The sequence below is a fragment of the Podarcis filfolensis genome (genome assembly GCF_964270895.1).
Source record: "Podarcis filfolensis genome assembly, chromosome: 1".
Taxonomy (NCBI): Eukaryota; Metazoa; Chordata; class Lepidosauria; order Squamata; family Lacertidae; genus Podarcis; species Podarcis filfolensis.
Window position 1 is genome coordinate 72,040,096 of NC_139604.1, and position 25,615 is coordinate 72,065,710.

At 39.0% G+C, this 25,615-nt stretch overlaps 1 protein-coding gene across 10 annotated transcripts in view; it reads left to right on the forward strand.

Moving 5' to 3' along the window:
• Positions 1 to 25,615, forward strand: part of CCDC73 (coiled-coil domain containing 73) — a 59,340-nt gene that overhangs the window by 15,479 nt on the left and 18,246 nt on the right. For 4 of the 10 annotated variants that reach the window (XM_083597893.1, XM_083597890.1, XM_083597892.1 and 1 more), the window contains 8 exons: positions 1 to 117; positions 10,547 to 10,618; positions 11,555 to 11,626; positions 11,934 to 11,969; positions 13,643 to 13,717; positions 19,439 to 19,477; positions 23,443 to 23,578; positions 25,340 to 25,419. The exon at positions 1 to 117 is cut by the window's left edge and continues 55 nt beyond it. In XM_083597893.1, the coding sequence (XP_083454019.1) occupies positions 1 to 117; positions 10,547 to 10,618; positions 11,555 to 11,626; positions 11,934 to 11,969; positions 13,643 to 13,717; positions 19,439 to 19,477; positions 23,443 to 23,578; positions 25,340 to 25,419 (627 nt within the window). Of the gene's footprint in view, positions 118 to 9,946; positions 10,013 to 10,546; positions 10,619 to 11,554; positions 11,627 to 11,933; positions 11,970 to 13,642; positions 13,718 to 19,438; positions 19,478 to 23,442; positions 23,579 to 25,339; positions 25,420 to 25,615 lie in introns of all 10 variants that reach the window. The other 6 variants (XM_083597891.1, XM_083597898.1, XM_083597899.1 and 3 more) reach the window with 3 other exon arrangements.

The following is a 25,615-nucleotide window of genomic DNA, read 5'->3' on the forward strand; positions in this document are numbered from 1 at the left end:
AATAAGGAAGCACCTGCCTGTACCTTACAAAATTCTGCCGAAGCATTGATTTCTCTTCAGCTATCAGATTTTAAAACAAGTTTTCTGGAGGCAGTAGAAGAATTGCGTATGAGAAGGGTAGGCACATTTACTTATTTACCTATATTTCTAGCTAATTTGGAAATGTAAAGCAATTAAAGACATTTTTGCTTTTTAATGTTATTTTTATATTTATAATTTTAGTCCTTGATTAATCTGCTGGTGATTATTTAGCTTGCATTTGAGGTTTTAATTTGTATATGTTACTGCTGATGTTGATGCTTGTCCTCCGCCCCTTGTTAACTGGCTGTGTTACTTCTTATTCTTTGTATTTTTCTGGATTATTTTTTTTACATGTTTTAATGAATTATATGTTTTATATTCTGTTGTACATTATCAAGAGGCTCATTGTATGAGGCAATGGATCAGTGTAACAAACAAAACAAGCAAAATTAAATATACAATAAAATGTATTAAAATTTATCCATGCTTGGTTAACCTTTGCCATTGGAAGCCAACCTAAACTGGGTTTTACACAGCTTTCAGAAAATGCTATATTGGTCACTAGTAGGAAGGAGTTCCACAGTCATAAGAATGCATTTCTTATGCACAGCCTTGCTATTCAACATGAATGGTATAATCAAAAGGTGGAGAAAGGTGGTTTTTATGGATTTAAGTGTCTTTAACCCTCAGGGCTGGGGTTGAAAGTATGGTTCCCATTGGTGCAACGGCAACCTTGAGGTCATCCGCTGCTTTCCACAAATCCTCTAAGCCCTCCCATGCACTTTTCCTCCCTTGAAAAGTACACAGAGCTGAAGGAAGACGTTGGAAGAGTGATGCTATTCCTCACTACACATTGCAGCCCTGTTTGCTTTCCTTCTGGATCTGACTTTTACTGAGATCCCTTGGAAAACCAGACTTTATGTGCATGCACTTCCTCTCTTTCTGTCACTTACTTTGCATGTCCATGTGTCCATGTATGTGACTGACTGCGGAACAGAAAAGTGATCAGAGTGAGTGGTGCCCACACATTGAACTCAAATGTGCCCATAGGCCTAAAACGATTGGCCTCTCTTCCCTTGAGGAAATTCACAGGTTAAAAGGAGTGGTGAAAGTGGCAAGAAATGAGGATCCTGGATACTGGCAAAACACCACAGAACATTGGGAAAAGGGCATTTGATACTGCTATAACATTGATTAGGAGATGCCTGGTAAAACACATATATCACTTTAATCACTGGTCAAAGCCAGCTGAAGCTTTTTGGCAATCCTTAAGGGTAGCTCCAAATAGTAGGCATTACAGTAGTTTATGCTTGATGTTAGTGAAGTTTCAGTGATGGTTTAAGGTCTGCATCAGTGCCCACCCCCCTTTGTAGGTACAACTGCCATCTACATTGTGTAAGCTCACAGGATCCTATATTTTGTTTTTAAGAAGTTATTTTTTTCATTCACAAATGTAAATATTTTTGCATATCTAGGAGGTCTCATGAGTATGTATAAGCCATTACCTTACTTTTGAGTGGCCTTGTGTTGCTTATAAACTGATAAGTACTCATCCACTTAAGTTCACTATTAGAGGGAACAAGTTGGACTTGCACAAAATGTTGTGGTGTATCTCCCCTCCCAATATAATATTCTTTTCAAGCATAACATCCAGTATTTACAGACATATGTCTCATTTTTATATTCTGTCACTCTCCAAATTCTGTGACTATTAATCCTATTAATCATTCTCAGACCACATTGGGCTGGCTTTGGCCTTTCGGGGTTTTGAAAAAAGATTAATTCAAACCTTGTGGTTTCACCTAGCATACTAATACTCTCTTCTTGTTTCTCTGTTTGGAGGTATGTAAGAAGGCATTGCCCTGAAAAGCATTAGAGACAGAGTAAAAGAAATAAGTGTAGCTGCTAAAGGAATTAGCTGTCTGGACTGATCATAAGATTCAGGAAATATTTTAAAACTGAGACTGGCCATTCCCTGTGGCATGGCTAAAGTGGTGATAATCCTGTGTCTCACAGTGAACTTGGTGCTGTGTTGTAGTGGCCTCAGCTGCTGTCCAAGTGCCTTCTAGCTGAGGACTTGAATCCTATTTGCATATGCATGACCTGTGGCAACGGAATAGTGCTGTGGGTATCTTTGTTATAACTGTACATAACAGTGAATTATTCCTTTGTATTGTTCTGCTCACTCCAGTTTTCTGAGCATTGAAAAACAGGGAAGAGGGAAGAAGAATATGCCCCTTTCTAGAAGAAAACTCTGGCCATTACCTTTGTTATACAAGAACCAGCACTTCACTCTCACCAATGCCAATCTGTTCAATGAAAGGGAATCTGCCAGGCTAAATTTCAACCAGCTTGAGCCACTATAGGGATGCTTCTGTATGGGTACTTATTGTGAGATTTGTGCTGCTGATGTATGCAAGTTATTTGCAGCATCCACATGGTAGTGTTGGCATCAGAATGCCCCCTATTGAATCCAGATTTCTCTTTTCCAGGAAAAAAGCCCATTAAGTTTTTAAAACACCATGTTGCCAGTTACCTGCTTATAGCATTAAGCCTCTTCATGGAAGCATCCTAGTAGTCTCTTTTTACAACCCCAGTCATAAGCTGGACGGGGTGTGTCCTTCAGGCCACCCCCTCATCTAGTTATGCTTACATAAGCTGTTTTGTGTGCAAGGGCAGTTACTTTGCAGCATGGCCTGAAGAAATATCTCAGGCATTACCAATTCTTAATTGTACTTAAGTATCATGCATGGTTAGAGAAACAACCTATTCATGCATTAGCCATCTCCACTCTTTAAAATTTTGTTTCCTTGTTGCTGCCTATTATCTGTGTCTGGGGACCAGGGACAGAGCCCACTCCTTTTATCTTAAAACGTCCTATAGCAGGCTTTGAACTTTAGACATGTTCTTTAGGTACAGGTAACTCACAATTTATGCTCATTTAACTTGTGCACATTTAGCTGTACAGTACATGGTTGGCAAAATTAAAAATAAAAAGGGGGCAGAAAGGGGTTGGGCATCTGGGGGAAAAAGACTTTTCAATCCTACCCGCTAGTGAACCACATGTGTTTTGACTATGCTTGATTTTTGTTTTATGTCCTGTCCCTGGAATGTAACCCCAAGTTTAGTTTCGCCTGCACAGTATTAACAAGTTTTGCTTCAACATCTAGTTTATGTAGGCCCATTGCAGGGTGTCCTAAAACAGACTGTGAAGTAATTTGGAAGTCTGAGAACTGTTTGATTGAGCAGCATGAAAGAAATGGATTTTGCAATTTCGTAGGAGGTGGATTATGAGTTTGAAAAAGATGGTAAAAGTACCTAGTTTGAGTTGCTTGGATGTGAGCCAGCTGTACTCTGTTCCTAAATCTGTTCAGGGTCAAGAATCAGGGGGGCTTGACCAATGTACAGCCTATCTTGTAAAACTACAGCCTGAAGCAAGCACTTTACAAAGGCTTGACACTTTCTAAAGGTTATAACGAGTAAATAAACCATCAAATGACTCCTCTTTTATTGTTATGGTGGTGTTTTTGTAAAAACACTTAAATCCTTGTAGTCCTAAGGCAGCTAATAAAATATCAAGACTTCTAAAGGTTTTGTGTCTCTTGTTATCATCTAAAAATTATATACGGTTTTCCTCCTAAACATAAGAAAGTTTTCTTTTTAATGTGTTGCATGGATGTTTCAAGATAGAATGTATAAGTTTTTAAAACTTCCAGTTTAGAATGAAGGGGGAGGGGACTAACAGTGGTGAACTGAAGACCAGCTAAAGTTATTTGTTTAATTAAAAAAAAACCCTTAAATCTTTTAGAGAGCAATCCTAACCCAAAATTTGTGCTCCTGGAGGGGATTAGTATCGAGCAGAGGTATCCCTCCACCTTCTTCCACCTGCCCGGAAACCTATGTGTCCACTGTGGAAGAATGTGTGAATCCAGAACTGCCCTCCACAGTCACTTACGGACTCACTGTTAAGACCGTGCTCATGAAAGACAATCTTACTTGGCGATGAGTGATCGCCAAAGAAGAAGAAGAAGAAGAGCTGGTTAGGAGGATTAGATATCCTGCAACACCCTGCTGTAGTTTCTAAAGGTGCAAACTATTTGAGATATATTGCTGGTGCAAGGCTCTGAAACGGCATTTTGGAGATGGGGCAGAGCTGGGCTGGCTAAGGATGTTCTGGATCCTAAGCCAATCCATTCACAAGTAAGGACCTGATCTGCAGGCCAGTGGCAGAAAGCAGCGAAAACGGAAATAACAAAGCTCTTGGCTTTGAGTGGCACGAGGCAGCAGTGTTTTGGATGCAGCAGTGGTTCTGCAACTCTGACTTCCTAGAATCATAGAATTGTAGAGTTGGAAGGGACCCCAAGGCTCATCTAGTCCAATCCCCTGAAATGCAGGAATCTCAACAGGATCATAAATGACAGGTGGCCATCCAGCCTCTGCTTAAACCTCCAAGGAAGGAGAGTCCACCTCTCCTGGGACTCTGTTCCACTGTCAAACAGCTCTTGCTGTAAGAAAGTTCTTCCTAATGTTTAGTCAGAATCTCCTTTCTTGTAACTTAAATCTTTTCATTTGGGTCCCAGCCTCTGGAGCAGGAGAAACCAAACTTGTTCCCTCTTCCATGTGACAACCCTTTAGATATTTGAAGATGACTATGATATCTTCTATCGTTCTCTTCTTTACCAGGCTAAACATACCCAATTCCCTCAACCATTCTTCATAAGGCTTGGTTTCCAGACCTTTTATCATATTCGTCACCCTCTTCAGCACATGTTCCAGCTTGTCAATATCCTTCTTTAATTGTGGTGCCCAGTACTAAACACAGTACTCCCAGCAGTATATTATATTTGTGCTTCTGGTTCTTCCACCTCAAGTGCAGAATCTTATATTTGTCCCTATTGAAATTAATTTTGTTAATATTGGCCCAGTTCTCTTATTGTGCTTCCTCCTCACTATTGCTCCTTTTCATTCAACTTGATGCACACTATTTGCAAACTTTATGAAAAAAGTGAGACCCAAGTTGAAGGACGAAGTTCAAGCTTGCAGCTTCAGTTCTTTCCATTCAAATATTTTGTTGTAGTTTAAATCATATAGGGTTAATTCCATGTGCCACTAGATACATGAATTGTGTGGGAACAGATCAGTGGAGGTGATAATTTGTTGCTCCTTGTGCTGATGGATATTTAAGCAACTGTCAATGGGCAGTTCACCAGCAGAATAATTTGTAGACAGTGGAAACAAAGTTTTCTTTCATTTCCACTTTTCTTCTTCCTTTCCTTCAAATTTAAGTCAAGTGCTGGTCTCCTAAATGTCATTATTTCTAAACAATTCCTAAGCAATCTTATAACCCAATCCTAATGAACTTACAAGTAAATTGCTTAGATCCAGAAATGCTAACAAGACATACTATTAGCTATAGTAGCTCCCACTGTCAAATAGAAATGGAAGAGAATTTTGTTTGGTCTGCATTTTTAAGTGAAATGACCTAATCTGCACATCCCAGATTAATAAATGGACCAGAACATTATTATCCTTCAGATCTGCACTTCTGTGAATTTTACAATACAGTTCTTGGCTCGGATAATGCATCAAAGTGTATAAAATACATTAGGGTAAAATGCATTTTGAAATGTGTGTATTGAGATAAAATATGTATTTAAACGTGCATTGTGTGACAAATACTTATTTAAATATGGATTTAAATAATTGATTTTGTATGGATTTTTTTTTAAAATTACAGATCACTGCAGAATTGGGACAGAATTGACATAGAAATAGGAAATTGATTGATCGGTCCATCCCTGCTGTCAAACATCAGCCTACTTCTTAAATTTTCCACACTATAGAAAGTGGTTTCCTGCTGGAAGCTGTAGGCAATACCCCAGACTTATGTAGCTTGGAAGCACCCCTCCTCTGTTAACCTTTTAGCATCACCCTGTCCATTTGTGGCAATGCCAGAAATAATTCTGTATAAAATAGAAACACATCTATAAACAGGCACACAGTTGTCTTTACTAAGGTCTGAAGTTGGCACTACCTGCACCCGGTTGCATGTAGCATTTTCAGTGGCGTAGCGTGGGGGGTGCAGGGGGGGCCGGCCGCACCGGGCGCAACATCTGGGGGTTAGGGCAAATCCACGGGTTAGGGGGCGCAAATCCACGGGTTAGGGGGCGCAAATTACTTGCCTTGCCCCGGGTGCTGACAACCCACGCTACGCCACTGAGCATTTTAATTTAAAATAATTAAATAACAGCTGATGTCAAGAATAGAAAAGGGGAGGGAGGTTTTCTTAACCCTTTCCCATCTGGCCATTTTTCTGCTTAAAATTGCCCTTCTCCAGTTGCTTCTCCTGTGGGGGGGGGGCGGGGGGAATACACAAGTACACTTTACTGACTGTTTTCTACAGGATTTTTACTAATAATGTATCATGTTTCTGCTTTTCATTAATGCGTGCTTTACTGGTAGCACATTTTAACAGCATTTGTAAATAAATTGTTTGAGAGCATACTCCCCCTTCTCTGAAAAGTCATAGGGTAATCAAAATAATTGGCTTTTGTCCCTGATGGGGGAGTAATAGAAGATGCATCCGGATTCAGTGTTTATAGATAATTATAAGAAAACTATTTTGTTGTAGTTACAGAATATTACTCACTTAGGGAGTGCAGAAAGGTTTTTTATGAGCTTTTATATTTTTGTGTTTATCTGCCTTACTTTTACGCCGCATGACATTTGTAATATTCTGCAAACAATACTATAATCACAGAAGCAAAGGCTTTGCGGTTTTGTGACAGTAGATAAAAATCAAGCAGTCAGAGGATTGGCAGAAACCCCTTTCTGAAACCCTGGAGAACTGTTGCTAGTCATTGTAGGCAATACAACAAGAGCTAGATAGACAGACGGTTTGACTCAGTGCAAGATGGCGTTCTGTATTCATAACTTTAGTATTGGTTATAGTATAACACATAATAACAATCTGAACATGTTAAAATTAAGACATTTGGCTGCAACATCAGGTCAGTAACCAACACACCTGGTTTTCAACCCAGATTGAAAGACGCTATTGCTATCAATTGTAGTAAACAGGTAAGCTGGAATTGATGGTAGTTGAAGGAGCACAGACCCAACCTCTAGACGAAAGAGAAGGCCTTGCATTACTGATGATGTTTGTGCTCTTCTGGCTAACCAGACTCACTGTTTGCAAGGGCTTGTGGACCAGGTTTTGCTTCTGAATTCTCAGGTCGCAACTTTGTCTAGGGTTGACTTTTTTCAGTTGCATCTACTGTGACATTCTCTGGAAAATAGGTATCTTACAGCAAATGATTCATACTTTTGTAGATTGGCTCTAATTGGGATATTCTTTGAATAGCATTTGGGAGCTTCAGTGAATATAAAACAAAGAAGCCTGTCTTCTGACAGAAGTGGGTCAGTGGGAACATAAAGCTTGTCCTGCAAAAATTGTGCAATTAACTATTAGCTTTCAGATACAGATAGAGGGGCTGGTTTTGACCTATAAATCTGTTGAGGCTTTGAAATCCACATATCTCAGGAAGCATTTCAGCCAATATGAACTCTCCCTCCTGTCATATTAATCCTCCTGTATAAAAAACATGTGAGGAAACTTTGTACTAATATATGCAGTGTTAAAAGAAACCTTTATGGGGGAGTATTTTTCTCTCCTCCCATTTTCTTTTCTCCCTCTCTTTGAAACTTTCCTTTTATTTCCACAGTTTTCTTTCTGCCTTCTTTTCTCATTTGGGTTTTCCTGCTTAATTTAATTATCTTTGTCTTATGTGTATGGAGGTATTAATGGTGGTTGGATATGTAAGTCTCATTAAAAATCCATTGTTTTTAACTGGGAGGAACCTGTATGTGGTGCTTGAAATCAGGAAGGCTATGTTGAAGGAACGGGAGGGGAGAAATAATATATGTTAAAAGTATATGTATACTAAAATGAATTAAATGCAAATGAAATAAGATCTTGTGCACAGGCTGTGGTTCATTGTAGTGGGCCCGAATTTGAGGAACCTCTTAGGGTTCCTATAGAATCTTAACATTTTGAGTTCACATATAAGAAGGTGGGACCACATTTTAGCATCAAGAAAGCACAGTGCTAGGGAAAGCTAAACCCCTTCCTTTTCTTACCTTCCCATCATTCTGGGCACTTTTTCCCAGCCGAATGTCTATATCCGAAGTGAGTTGGACTGTGTAATTGATGGGGAGGAGATAATGGAGGGGCGGTTTAGCTGTTCCTACCTGTCCACCCTTTCTCATGTTAAAATGAGACCTCACATTATATGAGAGCAACATAGATATTGATCAAACAAATATGAGTGTCCCATCATTTTTAGATTAGGTCTAAGATACTCACCTTAATTTCATCCTGCTTTTCACTGCTCCCTTCCCATTTGAGTCCCCCTTAGATGCATTTTTCCTTGTAGCTATCACATTGCCCAGGATCATCTCAGAGTTGAGAGTCTTGCCAGTGTGAAGAAACCAGAGGCCTTTCTCCTGGGCATGGTAGGCCAATTGGTGTCAAGGAAAGATAAGACATTTTTTATGTATGCGACAACAGCAGCAAGAGTACTCTTAGCAAAGTACTGGAAGACACAAGAGCTACCCACATTGGAAGAATGGCAGACAAAGGTGATAGACTACATGGGACTGGCTGAGATGACTGGCAGAATCCGTGACCAAGGGAAAGAGACGGTGGAAGAAGATTGGAAGAAATTTAAAGTTTATCTTAAGAATTGTTGTAAAATTAATGAGTGTTAAAATGTCTTGGGTAATGTAAAATAGAATTGCAGTGACAAACAATTGGATATGAGAAAAAGAATTTAAAGAAAGTGCTACAAGTAATTGAAATTAGGGGTTGCTGGAAAGATTTAAAACAGGGATGCAGAAAAGGGAGGTATGGGGAAGTCGCTGAAAGAAGGTTTAAGGAAAAAAAGGTTAAGAAATTATACGTGTTTATATGTTTGTTTGTTTATGTACTGTGTTGTATTGTCTTTTAATATGTGTTGAAAAACCAATAAAAATTTTTTTTTAAAAAAAGAGAGTCTTGCCAGTGAAGGAAGATTTACTTCTATCCTGATTGGGTCACCTTCTGATTTTTTTCTTCCTAGGTCAACTTTCTGTTTCTTTTCTGTTTCATTTAGGCCCCACCTTTCCTCTAAGGAGCTCAAGGTGGCATATGTGGCCAGTGGCAGAGCTTCATGCTCTGGCACCAGGGAGGCAGAGAAGAAGGTGGGGGCAGGGCTGGCGCGCGGCCTGGGGGCGTGGCACCCAGCGCGGGCAGGGGGGGCAGCCACAATGGCACCCCACTGGGATCGCGCTGTCAGGGGCGGTGCGCTCCCCCCGCACTCCTCTTCCTCCACCAGTGTATGTGGCTCCTCCCCTTCCCATTTTATCCGCACAACAACCCTGTGATGTAGGTTAGATTGAGAGACAGCGACTGGCCCAAGGTCACTCATTGAGCTTCATGGCTGAGTGTGTGTTTTTACCCAGGTCTCCCAGCTAAGGGATGATGTTGTAGGAAGGGCTGTAGCTCAGTGGCTGCTTTTTGTGGCGAAGTCTCGGGTTCACATCCTGATATCTCCAGCTATGGCTGAGAATTTCTCCTGTCTAAAACCCTGAATAGCTGATACCAGTAAGTGTGGACAGTACTGAGCTAGGCATGGGTGTAGCCAAAGGGGGGGCGGGGCGGAGGGCAGCTGCCCCCCTAAATCAAGTAATTAAATAGAAATACTTAACAAACAACTTGGTTCTGCCCCTCCCCCGAAACATAAATCCTGCCTATGCCCATGGAGCTAGGTGAATCAATGGTCTGCTTCATTATAAGGCAATTCCCTGTGTTTTTATGTCTGATGAAATTCCTCACAGCCGGAAGTTTGTGCACTGCCTGCCTCCAGTATGATTTTTCTTTTTTTAGGATGAAGGAGCAGAAAAATATATATTGGTGAAAGAATGGATTGTTATTAATTGTAAACAGTTATTGGTGAGATTATTAGTTTCTGCCACTTAATATTTGTTGTTTCTTAGCCTACTGGCTAAGATCAAGTACAGCCATACCTCGGGTTAAATATGCTTCGAGTTGAGCGCATTCGAGTTGCGCTCCGCGGCAACTCGGAAGTAACAGAGCGCGTTACTTCTGGGTTTCGCCACTTGCGCATGCGCAGATGCTCAAAATGACGTCACGCGCATGCGCAGAAGTGCCATCGCTAGTTACGTTTACCCCTAGATGCGAACGGGGCTCCGGAACAGATCCCGTTCGTATCTAGAGGTACCACTGTATAATATTTGTCGTTTGAAGCGTTTATTTTTTTAAAAAAGGAAGCCATTACACAGTACTGTGTGTTTCTAATGTATACTTAAGACTAGATGGAATTTCTTCTTCCTAATGAGTGAGACATATATATAATTCTATTCAGAACACAAACAATTATCCTAATCTTATTAACTAACATTTCTTTGAAAATGTTTTTTTTAAAAACAAACAGTGACTAGTTTTTTTGTATGTTTTTGAAACTAGGAGACTGAAATTAAAAATGAGGAGCAAATTAGCAAATTTGTTGTTGAAGTACAGGAGCTTGAGTGGCAAAAGGTTAGTGTTCTTCAAACAGTTAAAACTTGATAGCATCTGTTCTTAGTAATTTTGCCGTTGGAATTAATATCAGTACTGAAGAATGTTAAAATATGGTTTCTGATCTAATATACATGTTTCTATAGCGTTCTGAGGTTTTGTGGAAGCACTGTCAATAGAATTTATAAAATGTGTGTTTCTAAAGTCTTTGCTCTAAAGAGATGTAGGATTTGGCATATTTAGTGATTTGTTCTGTCAAAATTAAATGTGAAGAACCATTATATGAGGTACTTTGAATGCAGTACATTTGGTTCTAGCCAGTTTTATACTGCACCTTCACTCTTCTCTAAATCCAGAAAACACAGAGCACAGCTAAAGGCTGTGTGTCTTCAATTATGCTTGGCTTTACAGGCAACCATAACATTTTGTACGGAAATTGGAATGCAAGTTGTCTCCTTAGGCACCATACGTTCTCTTGTTGCACTGCTGCTGTGGATAAGGGTGGCAGTTTTTAAAAATGCAATTCTAAATAAGCTATAAATATTACTATCTCATTTGTACATACCTTAAAGTAAATGAGCATTATAATAGCATATTCATTCAGGTCCAAATTCATAGAGTTAAATTTTAATAGAAATGAATTTCTTCTGACTACACTAATATACCTATTCTTTTTCTTCTTGGTAGGAAGATTTGTTGCAAGTGTTGTTATTATTGTTGTATGCCTTCTTCAATCATTATTTGATTACTTATCTTCATTTTTTTGAATTTTTTATTTATGATTTTCAGGTTTATACACCTCACTAATTTTCACTAATTTGATTATTTATTTTTAACCAAGAAAACTTGAAAATGAAAATTTTTCTTAATGTATAATGACACATCTTACTTTAAATATGTTTATATATGCCTTTTTAACTGTCTTGTTCTGCTTTAATTTAAATTGTCAAATAATAGGTAGCTCTTCAGCATCATAAAGAAGCATTAAACAAACAGCATACAGAAGCCATGACAGCTATTAAAAAACAGGTACTCAATGAGTCTTTCTTCTCAGCAGTAATATATAACAAGTGGTATTGTCATTCATATTCTCAAGACCAGTTAAGTTGAACTACTCAAAAACAACAAGCCTGATCTAGTCTCAGCTATAATGAGAGCCTTGTTGTTGGTGATGAGTATGTACATGAAGTTCCTTGAAGTTGGGGAGGTGGATAGGAATGAATCAATTTTTGATAGGAATGAATCAATTTTTGAAAATGTACTACCTTAAATAAAAAGTTACATATGTTGTTTGATCATACTATTTAAATTTGTTTCCTTCTTGTGGCAATTCTAGTTCCAATTAAGACTATTTGCTGCAGAAGAAGAAAAGGTAATGATATGACTCATTTGTCAAAAAAAAAGCATAGTCAGTTAGTGGTTGGGATTCAGAGTGCTTAGTGTGGGCTTCTATGTGTTCATGGGGATGTTTCAGCTTGTCCCTTCCAGTGGCAGCCCTTGCAACCACTGAAAAGTTCCCACCAAAGACCGAGGACTCTGTAGAGCATCTCTGCATGAGAAGTACCAGGTGTTGCCTTGTGCATACATCTAATGCTTTGATCATATTAGGGTTGCCATATGTCCGGTAAATCCCAGACATGTCCTCTTAGGGAGGGCCAACATGCTGATCTAGGTTTTGCTTTTTTCCATTTTAAAGGAAATGTCCAAGTTTGTTTGTTTATGGGGGTTTTTTGGCTCAGACTCAGGTGCGGGCGGCTTGGGCATGAGTTGTCTGGACTTTGTTTCCCTGGCTTGGGCTATCCTCTTTTTTGCACTTCAAGATATGGCAACCTTAGATCAGGGGTCAGCAAACATTTTCAGCAGGGAGCCAGTCCACTGTCCCTCAGACCATGTGGGGGGCTGGATTATATTTTTTTTTGGGGGGGGGGAGAATGAATTCCTATGCCCCACAAATAACCCAGATATGCATTTTAAATAAAAGCACACATTCTACTCATGTAAAAATAACAGGCAGGCCCCACAAATAACCCAGAGATGCATTTTAAATAAAAGGACACATTCTACTCATGTAAAAACATGCCGATTCCTGGACTGTCCGCGGGCTGGATTTAGAAGGCGATTGGGCTGCATCCGGCCCCCAGGCCTTAGTTTGCCTACCCATGCCCTAGATCATATACAAAAGCTGTAAGAGATTCCAACCTGAGTCAGGCATAAAGATACCAAAGATTGTTATCATAGTATCCCCATAAAGTTTGTTGAGTAACACTTTTGGAAGTAGCCTAAATCTTTGAGCACAACTTTTACATTAGTAAATTGTTATAGTAGATTATCTGACAAATGCAAAAAGAAAAATGCGTGTGTAAAACTTAATGCAGAGTCTCATCAAATTCTGTGACCTCAAGCTGAAAAAGTGGAAGCATATTTCACACCAAATCAGGAGTGAATGTTCATCCAGTGCTACAAAGTAAACACACTATGGATTAGTATTTTTAACTGAAAAGAGTATAAAAATTGAAAATGTCAGAGTTTGCAAAGTGTTGTGTTAATACAGTTCCTTGCACCATTGAACAGAACATGTGGATAATTTTGTAACAATTGCATGATAGTGATCAGTTATGTGATCCAACAGAGAGGGAGTAAGCAGAGCAACAATGCTGCAGAATAATCTAAAGGCAAGGGGCAGTGTATTTTTCCGTAAAAGAGTCGTCTCAATAGTCTCTGAATAGAGAATGTGGCATATTTATTTTGAGGAAGTAATGTTGAAGTCAACTGAATGATGACAGGATCCATTAGGGATCCATTAGCAGGCTTTTATCACTCTTTATTTGAACCCACTGCTATAGTGTGCTATTGAAGTGAATGGAGTTTTGTGTTGCAGTGTTTTGAAGAACAGAAGTAATTATCCTCAAGACATTTGCATATAGAATAGATTATGATGTACATAATTATTAATACATCTGAAGAGACCTGTTCTTATGTCCCTTAGCTGAGAAATTTGTCATTTTATATTTCCTTTTTCTAACAAAATATTATGTTTCTTTGAAGGGAAAATGTTTACTTGCTATGGAATCAAAAGAAAGAGAAATGGAAGGACTGAAAGAAACATTAAAAATGTTACAGGTACATTAGCTCCACACTCATGCAGCCTGATTTATTTGGGCCCTGTTCCAATAGAGTGTCCATGCAGCAGCCAAGACTGTGCATGGTTAGTCGAGTAAAGCAATTTGCATTTCTGCCAATTAACAATTAGTTGGTGGGGGAGCAGGGACACAATGCAGCCCCCTACTTTCTTTCCCAAACAAGAGGTTGTCTAATCCAGGACTTTTTGCATGGCTCCTACATTGGACTGGGGAATCTATTCAAGTGATCTTTTTCTGCTGTTCCTTGAAAGAGCTTAAGGCACCATATAAACACAGAAAATAAATGACTCTTATTTTTACAACAAAACTATGAGGTAGAATAGTCTTACTAATTGTCTCAACACTATTCCTACTACATCAGACTAGTTCTTTTGTCTTATTTTGTATATACAATTCTTCATCTAGCGTTCTGTTTGCATCTTAACTGAACTACACATGCAGCAGACTCTCCAGAGTCCTGTGGAGCAAAATGGCCAAGAAGACCTTTTCCACAATTCCTCAGATAGCCAATAAAGAAAATCAGGCAAGAGAAGATAGCAGTTCTTCTCAGAGTTCCATATTTACCTTGTCATCTGTGTTTCTCAGATTTAGTAAAACAATTCATTAGTCCAGAAAAAATGAGGGTTTTTTCTCCCATTAGGAAATACTCCATGAGAAATCCACTCTTCAATCCACTCTATTTAAAGGAGTGACTTTCCCACAGAGCATAGTTGCTCACTTTGTTAGAGGAGCAGTAATTTTGCCAGCCTTTGAAATCAACGCTCATTTGGATGAGATTTACAAAACTCATCCCATTCAATCATTTTTATGAAATTGATGCAGTTTTACAGTGCAGTAAAATGGACGCGGGTGGCACTGTGAGTTAAACCACAGAGCCTAGGACTTGCTAATCAGAAGGTCGGCGGTTCGAATCCCCGCGACGGGGTGAGCTCCCATTGCTTGGTCCCAGCTCCTGCCAACCCAGCAGTTTGAAAGCACGTCAAAGTGCAAGTAGATAAATAGATACCGCTCCTGCTGGAAGGTAAACGGTATTTCCGTGCGCTGCTCTGGTTCACCAGAAGCGGCTTAGTCATGCTGGCCACATGACCTGGAAGCTGTACGCCGGCTCCCTCGGCCAATAAAGCGAGATGTGCACCGCAACCCCAGAGTCGGTCACGACTGGACCTAATGGTTAGGGGGTCCTTAAAATGTTCACAGAACTTTCTTGAACGAACAGTTCTTGGAAGTCCCATAGCAATCTGTTGTCCCCCACCCAAAAAAAAACAAACTAAAAAACAAAAACAAAAAAAAAAACAAAACAAAAAAAACAAGAGAAAAATTGGACTTACCATGAAATTTTATTTTCCTTGGTAAAATGAGAGCAAATTACCCTGCTATAGTTCTGGGTGTGGGATAGGATCTTAGAATAGTTATCCCCTTGATATTCATAGGATTTCCTGTGGACATCTTATTTTTCTTCTTCTTTGGGATTGACACAGCTATTCTTTCAGGTTGTTAACAATTATACTTCTGAAGTTCAGTGTTAGGCTTGTTTAGTTCTTCTGATGAAAATTCCAGCCTTGTCTGCAGTAGTAGTAGGAGCTTCATCCTAAAGTAAACATTTCACCCCTCACCAGCAAGAACAAAACTTCACAGAAAGACACTTAATTAATTTCCCCTAAACATTAACTCTGGAGTAATTTGATTAAAGATAATTGGGCTGCTCAAATGAAAATGATTAAGTTAGATTTGTTTGTTCTAAGTTGAATAAGTTTTATAAAATAAGATCAATTTAGAAAGGGAATCAAATAAAATATTAGACTAGACCAGACCAGGAAAATTAAATTTATTAAAGTATATTCTGAAATCATACAAAAACCTTTCAAACTTCCTCCATGCTATTAAACACTGAGACATATCTAAATTTAAATGTAAATGTCAAGTTAAAGTTAAATGTAAATTTAACTGTTGACCATAGGGCATTTTCCCAACCCAAACTGTTCTTGCTGTTCTTCACGATCCCTGAATTACTCAAAAGTGCCTTTCACTATGCAACAGTGGACATTTTGCTTGTCATTAATATTGTGCTGATTATACTAGTTTCTCATTAACTTTACAGATAGCTTGATTATGTTGATGCCGTTCCTTGTTTTTTTTAAATAATCTGGTTAATGCTGAGATTATTTTAAAAGCAATTCCTTCACATTGCTGACCTTCTGTGCAAAAGGCTGAAAGGATTTGTTATGTCCTGCTCAATTCATGACACAGCACAAGTGATATATAGTGTACTTCATGGTTGGCTGAACATGATACATGGACTGAAAGAGTAATAAATGCTCCCTTGCTTTTCTTAACTAAGATATAGTTGGGGGGGGGGGGGAGAGAAACCATTCAGCAATGGAATCTGATTTAAATTCACCACAACAAAGGCATTCAGTAAGTCAGTTTTCAGCCAACTGGTATGTCAGATGCACTAACAGCAGTTCATGCAAACATTTTAATCATATGTACAACAAGCAGACCTGCACTCTAACACTGGAACTCGCACGAGATAGCCATTTTCCTTCTTTGAAGAGGCAAATCATAGGTTGAAACCCGATGAAGAAGAGCTGGGTGTCAGGGGCTGGCGTGGTCTGGGATTGTTCCCTCAGGTCCAGCCCTCCGCACCAGACTGCCATTGGCCAATTGGCTGACATGGAGCAGGATTTCAAGCCAGGAGTGCGAGCCGAAGCTCATGTCCTGGCAAGGAGAGACCCCTACACACAGCCATGCATCGTCAGCCGGTAGGGGTGGGGGGAAGGCGCTGGCAGTCCCACAAAGCCACCGCACCCCTAAAAGGAGGTGAGCAGACTTCTGCTCATTGAGGAACAGTAGTCTCAGGTTAATTTGTTCTTCTGGTGGTACATTGCTCATATGAGTAGATTATTCTACTCATGAGCAATAATTTGTGGAAGTGAGCTCATTCAGGTTTAGCCTGCTTCTATGCTCTACTACACATTGGCAGCAAAGCACAGGATCAATATTTTTTCACCTTCATCTGATGCTGGGAGTGGGACTTAGTCTCTCTACTGGCACAGTAGTGGTCATGCCCCAGCATTGTAGAGAAATATAGAGATTCTTTTAGGTGGGTAGCGATGAAAATGAAACAAGACTGGCATAAGAACGATAGCATTTTGTGCCGCATTCTAAGGGGAACCAGGGTGATGTTGCTGCTTGCATGGGTGCAAGGTTGTACTGGCAAAATGGTACAAGAAACAGTATGTGAACAAATCTCTGAAGAAGGTGGTTTTGCTTGCAGTGAATGAGAACTTACTTGTTTCAGCACAAGCCCCTGCTTGTACCACAAGGGTTGACCAGTGCTTAGGACTAGGCTATAATAATCAATCTTACCTTAATCTTTGAGTTATACAATTGGAAATTTAGAAGCAGCCGGTTCTGCTCTGGCAAGAACTTCAGTGCATAGAAAAGTCATAGGATGATTGAATGCAACATTTATTATATGCTGATCCATAAACCTGGCACAAGACTGTAAGCTTTATTATATTCATGCAGACATACAGGTGAAAAGGAAATACAACAGGGGAGTAGTGTGGCATTTCAGAGCCACATTATATTATACATGTAGCAGCAGTGAGAAAAGTAATATGGCATAATATTGGGAGTTGATGCCGTGATCAACATTGATCTCCAGTATTTTTTGCCTCGGCAGAGAATGGTACCAGTAAACTTCCCTCTGTAGCAAATAGTAGCTCAGGGCGGGAAGCAGTTTTCACAGGGACTGCAGTTCAGGAGGAAAAGATTAGACCCATTCCATGCATGCCATGATCCTACTCTAGGAAGCTGCATAGAGTTTTAAAAATGAGCAGCAAATGACCTGTTTATTTAGCATTCTACCTGCTTGTTTTCAGTGAGAGTAGATGATGCTATTATTTAATTCTGATTTGTTTGTGGAGAAGTTAGAGGAAGTTGTGTCAAAACAAGTGCTATTCCAGAGCATTTCCCCATCACTTTCCTTACTGCAAAAAAGTCTGATCTTTTGGCAAAGAGGATTTGTTGCACAAGACCTCCCCACCAATTATAATTGTGCAACTTGAATTAGCCAGTACGTGATTGTATCCCACGTGGAACTAGTGTTAGTGTGGAGGTGCGCAGAGATCCAGCTTCCAGTGGTGCATTTTATCGTTTGTGCCCAAGAAGGGTATTATAAACATAATATGGGGAGAAGCTTTGAGGTGGAATAAATGGAATATGATCACTAGAGCCTCAGTGATAAGAAAAGCTAAGCAAGGCATAAAAATAGAAAGAAAATAGTTGTAAGGAGAAAGATTGTTAAGAGAGCTTCTTCTTTTTCTGAACACCTTTATAAACATGCTAGTAAACAGGCACAAAGCTGGACTCCTGGGATGAGTAAAATCAGGCAGGGAAACTTTACAAAAATTGAGACATGATGCATTTCATTGTAGTCACAGCAGTATCCACTTTTTAATGATTTGCACAGACTCAAAAGAACTGTGCTTTCTCACCTCTTCTCTCGCAATGAAGAAATAGATGTGAAGTTTGTAGTCATAGCATCCACTCCAGTCAGATATACATAGGCTGTATATACATTATACTTTTAAAGCACATTTGAATCACATTCTTTCCCTCAAAGAATTCTGGGCACTGTAGTTTACCCCTCTCAGAGTTACAATTCCCAGCAGCCCTTAACAAACCACATGGCTCAGAATTCTTTAAGGGGAAGATGGATTTTCAGAATGCTTGAAATGTATAGTATTTATGCATCCAGACTCAAAAGAACCGTGCTTTCCCCACTCTGTCTAAAGGCAAAAATAGATGATATGTTAGGCATGTGGTTTTCCCTTATGTAACTGTTGTGGTGTCTGTGCTTAAAAAATCAAGCAGCCTTGGAATGGGGTGGGGCACAGAAAATCCAAGCAGGATCAGAAATGTGTTAGAGGGGTGGGTTAACTCTTTGCTTCCATCATAGTTCTAACTATAATAATGCCCAACCCTGCCATTTGCAATGGGGAAGAAAGCTGTCATTGATATCAGTTGGTGCTTTCCTCCCATTGTGAATAGTTGTGCAGGAGGTCCAGTTCTGATTCGTACCAGTCCATGACAGGGGCAAAGAGTTCAAGCTCCCCACCCACATACCAAGGTTCCATTATGGTTCAACCCACTGCCTTATTCTTTTTAACAGCTATGTAGCAGCTATATGGCAAATGTTACATCCGGTTTGGCTTTCCATGCTCATGAGCATACATGTAGGCAGCATGGTAGGTTGTTAGAGGCAATGGGGCATCCTGTGTGCACTTCTCACATCCACAGCCAGCTTTCCTTCTTAATTTAATATAATTTATTTGTGCTCCAAGCATGAGTAGTCTGCACTAAGGAAAGGCAGAGAGGTGGATGGTAATATGGAAAATGAGTAAAGAGCCTCTTCTAACATACTGGTGTTGCACCCATGACCATAAGGAAGGTGGGAGGGGATCATGCCCTTGGTTCCCCCCACTTCCCTTTTTTAACACCATAAATAAATAACCTGAGTATGTGTAAGCTGACCGCCTGTTAGCAATGTGGGTTTATTTTCAAGGCTTTTCATATATATGCAGGCATTACGTTTCTGTTATAAGTTTTACCACTTTTCCACTTCCTTGAAACTAGCAGAATTACAATTAATTGCCAATGCATTTTAAATCATTAATGGTTTTTATTATTACAGATTTCAAAATACTCTTTGCAAAAGAAGCTTAACGAAATGGTAAGAGCTACAATAGCTATAAAAATGTCAAAGGCTTGCATCCTCATTTTTTGCTTCTGTTCATGTAAGGATGGTTTCTCTCATGAAATGACCCCTTTCCATGAACGCAACCATCATTCTGTGAGTGGAAGATCCTTTTTTCACGTAGCAAAGTGTTAGGGTTCTTTGCATTTTATAGTTACAGGTTATAGAGGTGTTGGTATATATTCAAATATCCTTCAGAGTATTGCAGAGGTGCTTATCCAAACTTCCCTTAATCTTTGGATTTATTTATTTGTTAACAAAATTGGACTTTATTTTGTGTAGCATTATTTTTCTAACTTTCCTTGCTAGTATAATAACTTAAGTGTTTGCAAGGAAAATTACAGTTAAACTTTATGGTTTGGTTAGACTTACTTCTTCTTTTAAGGCTAATATTTATAATTAAAATGGTATGAAAGACGCAGGCAGTGTGTTACACTTCTTCCAGTGTAACATAGAAGAATTAAGTGTTCCAGTTCAGTTTAGTCACTCTGCTGAACCACTTTTGAAATTAAAGAGAGCTGTTGAAACATTGCTAAGCTTGATTGACTAAAAGCTGTGAAAATTCTGCTGCTGCTCAACTGGAAAGAATAAAGATAATATTGTCAGACCATTATAAACTGTGATTTTAATTAAGAAGCTCAAAAACTAGAGTCCGGTTTAGCCTTAAGTACCATGACATTTGTACTGAAAGTCATCTTCAACGCTACAGTGATTTTACACAAAATATGGTGAAATTGAATAATGCGTCCTTTGACCTGGGAGATAAGACTACAAGTTAAAGATCAAAGGCAACATAAAATGTGTTTTGTCCTATTTCACTTTTAAGTTAGGCTTCTTGTTTAAGAAGTATGTGTAATCTATTTTATCCATACAAATATTAAATTAATGATCATGCAAAAATATTGCAAATAATCTATTTATTCTAGTAAACCATGTCCAGCCTTGTAAACTGTTCCTGTACTTGCAAAAAAAATTGTTTGCATAAAATTTGTTGTACACATGCATATGCACAATTAAGAGGAAAGAGATAAACTATGTGACAAGTTATGACATTTACTCATGCATAGAACTGCACCAGGAGAGGCTTGTTAGCTTTCTACTTAACATGGTGGTCTAGGGTGCCTGCTTTTTGTGGATACTCAAGTTCGTCCACTGTCTGAAACAACAGGCTGGGTGACTATGCAAGAGAGGGTTTACTTACCACTACACACCCCAGCCTCTCCTTTCAAATGGGATAGGCTCCTCTCTTGAGCAGAAGTGCTCAGTTCATGAACAAGTGCCCCAGCCTGCCATTACAAATGACTGACACATCTACCTGCAAGCAGACCTACTCTCCAAACAGATCCCCTCATTGGTAATAAAGAAGCTACCGTTAAAAAATTCATATTCATGCCAGCATTAGGGCTGAGTTTCATTTCATATCCAGAATTTGGCCTTTGCCACATGGTAAGTTCAATACATATTACAGCTTTTCACATAGCCAAGTGATTGCTCGGTTTCTCTGCTACCCACAGTGAAGCAGGGGAATGTTATTAGCCTCATCATCAGTTGAAAATAATGTGGAAAACAATCAGACAACTACTTGGTCACACAGAAAGCTGAAATGTGTATTAAACCTGCTGCATGCTTTTAGCCAGTCTTGTGAGAACTGAGGCTTCACAATAAAGTTTAAAAGAGAAAAAGTAGTTTCAGAACTGAAGCCTTTATATTTTGGAAGTACCAAGATGGTTGGCATAAATTTTAACATCCAAATTAAATGAACATAAGTTATTTTGCAGCCAATTAAATGTAGACCCTTTGAAAATAGTAAACTAGGAGCACACATAGCAGGACATAGCATAACTGGGTGCAGCATTTGCAGTTATACTTACTGTGACATGAAATCACTGGGCAAGGCATACCCGCTTATTTTAGAGTACAGGAACTTCCAAGGAGAAGAACAAGAGATAAGCAGGGATAGTTGAGAGCCAATGCAATAATAGAACAATAAATGCAAGGAAATAGTTCTGAGGTCATTTTGACCAGAAGAGTGTTTGAATAATTAACCCAGTGACATTAGAAAGACCCAAATGTAGAAGTCATACTTGACCTTCTCAGGAACTAAAATTTATGAACTAGAATCTGTTCAGTGGCTTATGTTATGATAAATTAGCATATAATATTGGTCTTGACAACTGAATCCACATGTATATTCACTGTTAGTCTCTTAAACTTCTATCTTTAGTTCTATGCTCCCCCAAAGGAGTATGTCATTGAAATGGAATATAATCTGTTACTTACTAATTTTGGAAAAAAATGTGTCACCCTTCAATAAAACAATATAATAATACTATATATATGCTGCCCTGTGCTGCTTTGGAAGGAAGGGCAAAATATAAATGCAATAAGAATAAAGCAGTACAAAACCAAAACAGCAGAAGCAGCAGTTTAAAAAAAACAAAAACTTACACAATTCAACAGATTGGATAAAACCATAGTTTATATTGGGTTACATGTTATGCTAAAATGCCCTGGCAAGTAGAACTTATGGCACCAAAATGTAATGTGTTTCTTATGTTGTACACTGCCTTGAGATCTTTTGAAAAAGGGTGGTATTTGTAGCAGGGGGAGAAATAGACAAGAGCCACTGGTGATGATTGCAGAGTTCTGGCAACTTGTGTAGTAAAAGGGGGTCCTAATCCAGCTGTTATAGCTAGAATTGTGCTTTGCCAGTTTGGTTACCTAACTTCAGGGGTCCATCAGTCTTGTCTGTTTACACCAGGGGTGGGGGCCCTTTTTCTGCCAAGGACTGCATTCCCTAGGGGTAATTTTTTGGGGTCACTTACTAGCTGTGGTTGAAGCTGGGGTTTGCAGTGGGAAGGGTTGGAGCCAGCAGTTGGTAGGACTGAAGCCAAAAGTAGGTGGAACATCCCACTTTCCTCTTTGTGCCATCCCTTTTCTCTGTCCCCGCTGTTCTTCCTTTATCCTTTCCATATTACACCTGCCATCTTACTCTAGCAGAGCACAAAGCATGCTTCAGTAGAACATTCCTGCTAGGCTTTGTCATTGCTCTGTTTGAGTGTTACCCAATCCTCTCAGGAAGCTGCACACTGCAGCAGGGGAAGAATGAGAGTGGTGAGCAAGCTACTTTTGGGATAAACTTACCTGTCATTGCCCATCTTGGTGTTAAAGAACTTGGTTAAACTTCCAAGGAATGCCTTTAGAAGGGATAGCAAACTCACATATTGTGACCACATCCTGCCCCACTAGAGTTTCTTTATGGCAAGAGTGGAGAACACTTTTGGTCCCTAGGGAAAAGCTTTATCACACCCTTCCCCTATGCCACTGCACTCTGTGCCTGCATTTCTGTTTTAAAAAACAGCCAGGAGATGGGTGGTGTGTGGATCTCCCTGTATCACACATAGTTTGATCTTTGTTATAGGGGAGCAAGAGAAGTGCCTGCATGCAATTGTTTGGAGTTGTGGAAATAAAAATAACAAAATACATAATAATAATAAATTAATATCTACAGAAAGCTAAAAACAGATTAAAGCACATGTTGACACATTTTGCCTGGGCTTCAAGACTGAAAGCACTGGTTCAAGACTGAAAGCGCCTCTGCTGATTCTCTGTATCACTTGTTGCCTTATCCATACCATTAGCAATGATATTCCTGACAGTGGGAGTGGGGTGGAAATAGGGGAGACACATTTCTACAGTGGCTTCTGTCCTACCTTACAGGGATCTTTAATAACTGTGCTGGAAGATTATTGCCCTTCCACGTGGGATGTCAGCACAATTTCTGTGTATGCTTATTTAGAAGTAAGCTCCACTGTGTTCAATGGGGCTTACCTCCCAATAAGTATGTTTATCATTCCTGCATCATCTAATTTATAAAGTTAAGACATCATTCAATATGAAAAGTTTGTCTTTAACTATTTTCTTTTCTTTCTTTAACGCAGGAGCAAAAGTTGCAATTACACGTGTTAGCAAAGGAGGACCATCAGAAGAGCCTGAACGAAGTTGAAAAATGCCATACAGTTATCACATGTCAGCTGAGAAAAATAAAAGACGCTCATGCGAGATTAGAGCAGAATGGTAAATAAATATGTGATGAACCTAGGACATGATCCAGCCCTTATGTGTGAAGGCTGAGAAATACAGCAAAACCCATGGGAGCAGGGGAGAATGACAGCTTACCCCTTATTGGTGGTCTTCCACAAATATTTGGGGATGAGAAGGAAGTGACTAGATGGACAGAAATGTAGTGGCACACCCACAGCCAGCAACTGGATACAAATACAAGATCGAGGGAGGCAGGGAGCAGGACATTTAATCAGTTCATATTTGCTCCTCCCCAAGTCCTGAGATGTGGCATATTAAGACATTATTATTATTATACTCTATTTACAGCAAAAAACAAAACATAATGTCACTATCAATACAAAAAATTATAAATTCAAGATAAAATTAACCAACCATCCTTGACTAACACCTATGTTGTTCATAAATTGTATCTAATAGTGCATGCTGTTGTACATCTTCCTTATATAGATAGTGTCAGGTGGTTTAGTTGGTGGCCATACCAACTCTAGCTTGATGACAGGGTGACAGATGACCCAGACAAGCTGTTTAACAGAAGTAGGGGGGTGCTTCACTAACTGCTCTGTTAAGTGCCACCCCCTACCCCACAGCTGCATCTAGGTTTAACAAGGTAGCGAGGCAGTACTTCAGAAAGCTGCTTTCTATAGCACCTGGTTAGCTATGAGGGGAGAGAGGGGGGTTTGGGTTGACTGATAGGGTTGGTCAGATGTAACAGGAGGAGGAGTTGGCCTGGTGTAGGGGGAAAGGAGTGTTGGAGATATTTGTAAAGGGTTCGCTCTAACCGGGGTGATTACTACTTAACCAATCAGACAATTAAAGCACTCCTTCCCATCACAAGTACACAGTTACAAAACACTGTCATCATCTGTAAACCACTCAAAATCATTTTTACTCAGAATAGACCAATTAAACATTAATTTAATTTCAGAGGGTCTGTTCTGAGTAAATTATAGCTGAATACCACCCTATGTATTACATATTCTTAAAATTCTATTCTTAAAAATCGATTATCTTTTCAAAACAAAGATGTATGAGATTTTAATATATTTTCAATATTTTAATATAATTTTAGTATATGTGCAAAGTAAATGCTTACAAAATGTTAAATATATTATTATTATACATTAAAATATTCAATATATATTAGCTGGTTCTGTTCAACAAGAAAATAATGTATTTCCCATACTAACTGCATTGCACTTTTACAGCAGAGGAAATTCATATGATAGTGCAGCAACATTGGTAATCACCATGTATATTCTGAGCATGAAACTACTGTCTCTTGAAAGTCTTATGGAAGGTCATGTATTGAACAAGAAATGTCTTCCACTTTCCAAACTACTGATATTAATCTCTTTTTGCTTAATCACATGTAAAAACTTGCTAGATTTAGGTTTTATTTCAGTATGCACCAATTTTATGCTGCATAAATATTTTACAAATATATGGCAGGTGGGTGTCAAAACCTGATTTCTAAAAAAAACTCCACCTATCTCCAATTTAAGAAGTGAAATATATGAACTCTATAGGACAAAAGTGGAATATAATATATGAAACTGAGTAATCACACATACAGCTGATTACTCCTATTTTCCAGAGGGATTGTCAACATCTGCTTCTGGACAAAATTTCTCCACAATAAAACAAACACATACAGATTCTGTAGGTTACATTTATTCTGTAGAAAATTCAGACATAAAAGTATTTTAATATTAGTTCTTTACTTTTGTTATCTTATCCAAACCCATTCATAAGTTGTGGAAGCAATTCAACTCAATAAGAAATTGAGAGCAGTGAACGGAAGACAAAAGTCTGAGATAGATAACCTAAAAGAGGTAGGTGTATTGTATTGTATTTATTTAATTATATATCTATCCCACCTCTTCTCAAAGTGGTTGGCAAAAAGCTAAAAATGAAGGAAATATGAAAAGGCCACGACTTATCCAATTAAATGTGTATGAAATATAAAATTACCATATATCTGCTTAATCCTGCTTAAGAGCAGCCTAAACATGAAAGTTTTACAACACT